Source organism: Pinus tabuliformis, chromosome 1_2 (genome assembly GCF_031772625.1).
Source record: "Pinus tabuliformis cultivar Carrire ecotype Pingquan chromosome 1_2, CPIR1, whole genome shotgun sequence".
Classification (NCBI taxonomy): Eukaryota; Viridiplantae; Streptophyta; class Pinopsida; order Pinales; family Pinaceae; genus Pinus; species Pinus tabuliformis.
Genome location: NC_142298.1, coordinates 584,856,177 through 584,858,290, shown reverse-complemented (window position 1 = coordinate 584,858,290; position 2,114 = coordinate 584,856,177). Strand labels below are relative to the sequence as shown.

General features: G+C 38.4%; 1 protein-coding gene across 1 annotated transcript; it reads left to right on the top strand.

The window, feature by feature from the left end:
* Nucleotides 1–854: 854 nt before the first annotated feature.
* On the top strand, nucleotides 855–1,754 carry LOC149207006 (thaumatin-like protein). Its single transcript, XM_089393834.1, has 2 exons — nucleotides 855–1,013; nucleotides 1,115–1,754. The coding sequence occupies exons 1-2, from the start codon at nucleotides 938–940 to the stop codon at nucleotides 1,591–1,593; spliced, it is 555 nt and encodes a 184-aa protein (XP_089249960.1). The 5' UTR covers nucleotides 855–937; the 3' UTR covers nucleotides 1,594–1,754.
* Nucleotides 1,755–2,114: the final 360 nt, after the last annotated feature.

The window sequence follows — 2,114 nt, the reverse complement described above, 5'->3', positions numbered from 1 at the left end:
GTGATGTACCGAACGACGACCCAGGAGACCTGTGCCATATTATATTCTTCACCAATAATCAAATGAAAATTTAGGGGACCCGTGCTATATTGTATTGTTTGTGAATCATTAAATGAAAATTCAAGTCGTCAGTCAATCTTGATAGTCAGTCATACAAAGCTCTGGATTCAATCTTGATAGTCATTAGTCAATCCTAAGCGTGGATATTTGGAAGATTACGACGACCGATCCGTTCTAACAAGTCCAGACATATTGTGTTTCTTGGGCGATCATTAAATGAAAATTTAGGGGACACGCGCTATATTGTATTCTTGGTGAATCATTGCATGAAATCTTGATAGTGAGTCAAACACTCCAGCGGATAAGTTTTCGTGGCATATTCTAGAAGAAGAGGGCTAGTTTAAGACGGCCCGGAACATTACAACAGTACAAGGTGAGGGAGTTAACAAGTTGGTAGTGATTTTTTCACATTTTAATTTTTATTTAATTGTAGATTTCAAAAATATTTTAAAATTTGATTAAAAAAATAAAATTAATTAATTTTACTTAATTATATAGAAAAACATTCATGAAATACTCAAATAAATATCAACGTCACGCTTTTTTCCTTATCCTCTCTCTTAGTAATTTTTTCCACACTCTCAGTGTGGATAAGCATTTCGTGATCGCTAGTTTAAGAAGACCCGGAACATCTGGAACAAACCCGGATGTCCAGGAGCGATTAGCGCGCCTTCTGATTCATCGCACGCCGCCCAACTGGGGGGATCAACCTTCATAAGAAGTTCGTGCAGTATACGCTACGCTAAGACCAAGATTGGGATGGCTAGCCCCGCCTATATATAGAGTGCCATTCGTGGTATACAACATCAAATAAGCTCAACCGCAATTCCTTCGTTGTTTAGTACTTGTGTTTAATTACTTGGTGGTGGACGTTGCAATGGGGGCAAGAACATTAGCAGTTTCGATTTATGTTACAGCAATACTAGCTTTGATATTTAACGTTTGTCTTCAAGGTAAGGTTACAGTAATCCCTTGACTGCATTGCATCGTATTTTATGTACGTAAATGAGTTCAGATATGATAAAGAAATATTTTTTTGCTTTTGTAACTGCAGGAGCTACGGGTGCGACGTTTGTGATCCAGAACCAGTGTTCATACACGGTATGGGCCGCAGGAATTCCCGTAGGTGGCGGTCAAGCGTTGGGGCAGGGTCAATCATGGAGTGTTGACGTGCCCGCAGGAACAAGCTCAGGTAGATTTTGGGGACGTACTGAATGCTCCTTCGATGCCTCTGGTAAAGGAAGCTGCAGCACTGGTGACTGCGGTGGCGTGCTCAGCTGTACGCTCTCGGGACAGTCTCCTACAACGCTGGTTGAATATACTCTGAATGGGGGCAACAATCAAGATTTCTATGACCTCTCTGTAATTGATGGTTTCAATGTCCCTCTCTCCCTAACTCCCTCCGACGGTAGCTGCAAAGCACTGACTTGCAAAATGGACCAGTGCCCAGATGCCTACCTATATCCCACTGATGACACTAAAACCCACGCTTGCGCTTCTGGTGCTAATTACAACATTATATTCTGCCCTTGATTAGAAGTTTATCATACTGAATTCTCTGGTCGTTACATAAAATACATCGTTAGTAAACCGATTTCTATGTAGTACCATAGCTATAATAAGAGTATTACAATCATGTTGACTGTATTTTCATATTTATAATAAGAATACCATTGCGTGCATGGTTGCAAGAAGTTCTATCCTGTAAAAGCCAATGGTATTTTACTTCTACTTTGCAAATGAGCAATGCTATTTTGGATAACTTAAGGGGTATATGCATCAATTTGGATATCTTTTAAGGGATCTTAAATGATTTAATAAATAATTAAAGATGATTTTATAAATGTTAAAGTAAATAATTATAGATAATTTTATAAATATTAAAGTAAGGAAATGACTACACATTTATTCGAAACCTAATTGTACGAAGATTAAATCAAACCTGTTTTAACGCAAACATTTATTCAAAACTCAAACATGCGAAGAGCTTGCGAAAGTTTCCAATCAATCGTATTTGTCATTCAGATTTTCATGTACGAACCAGGAAGAGGGAA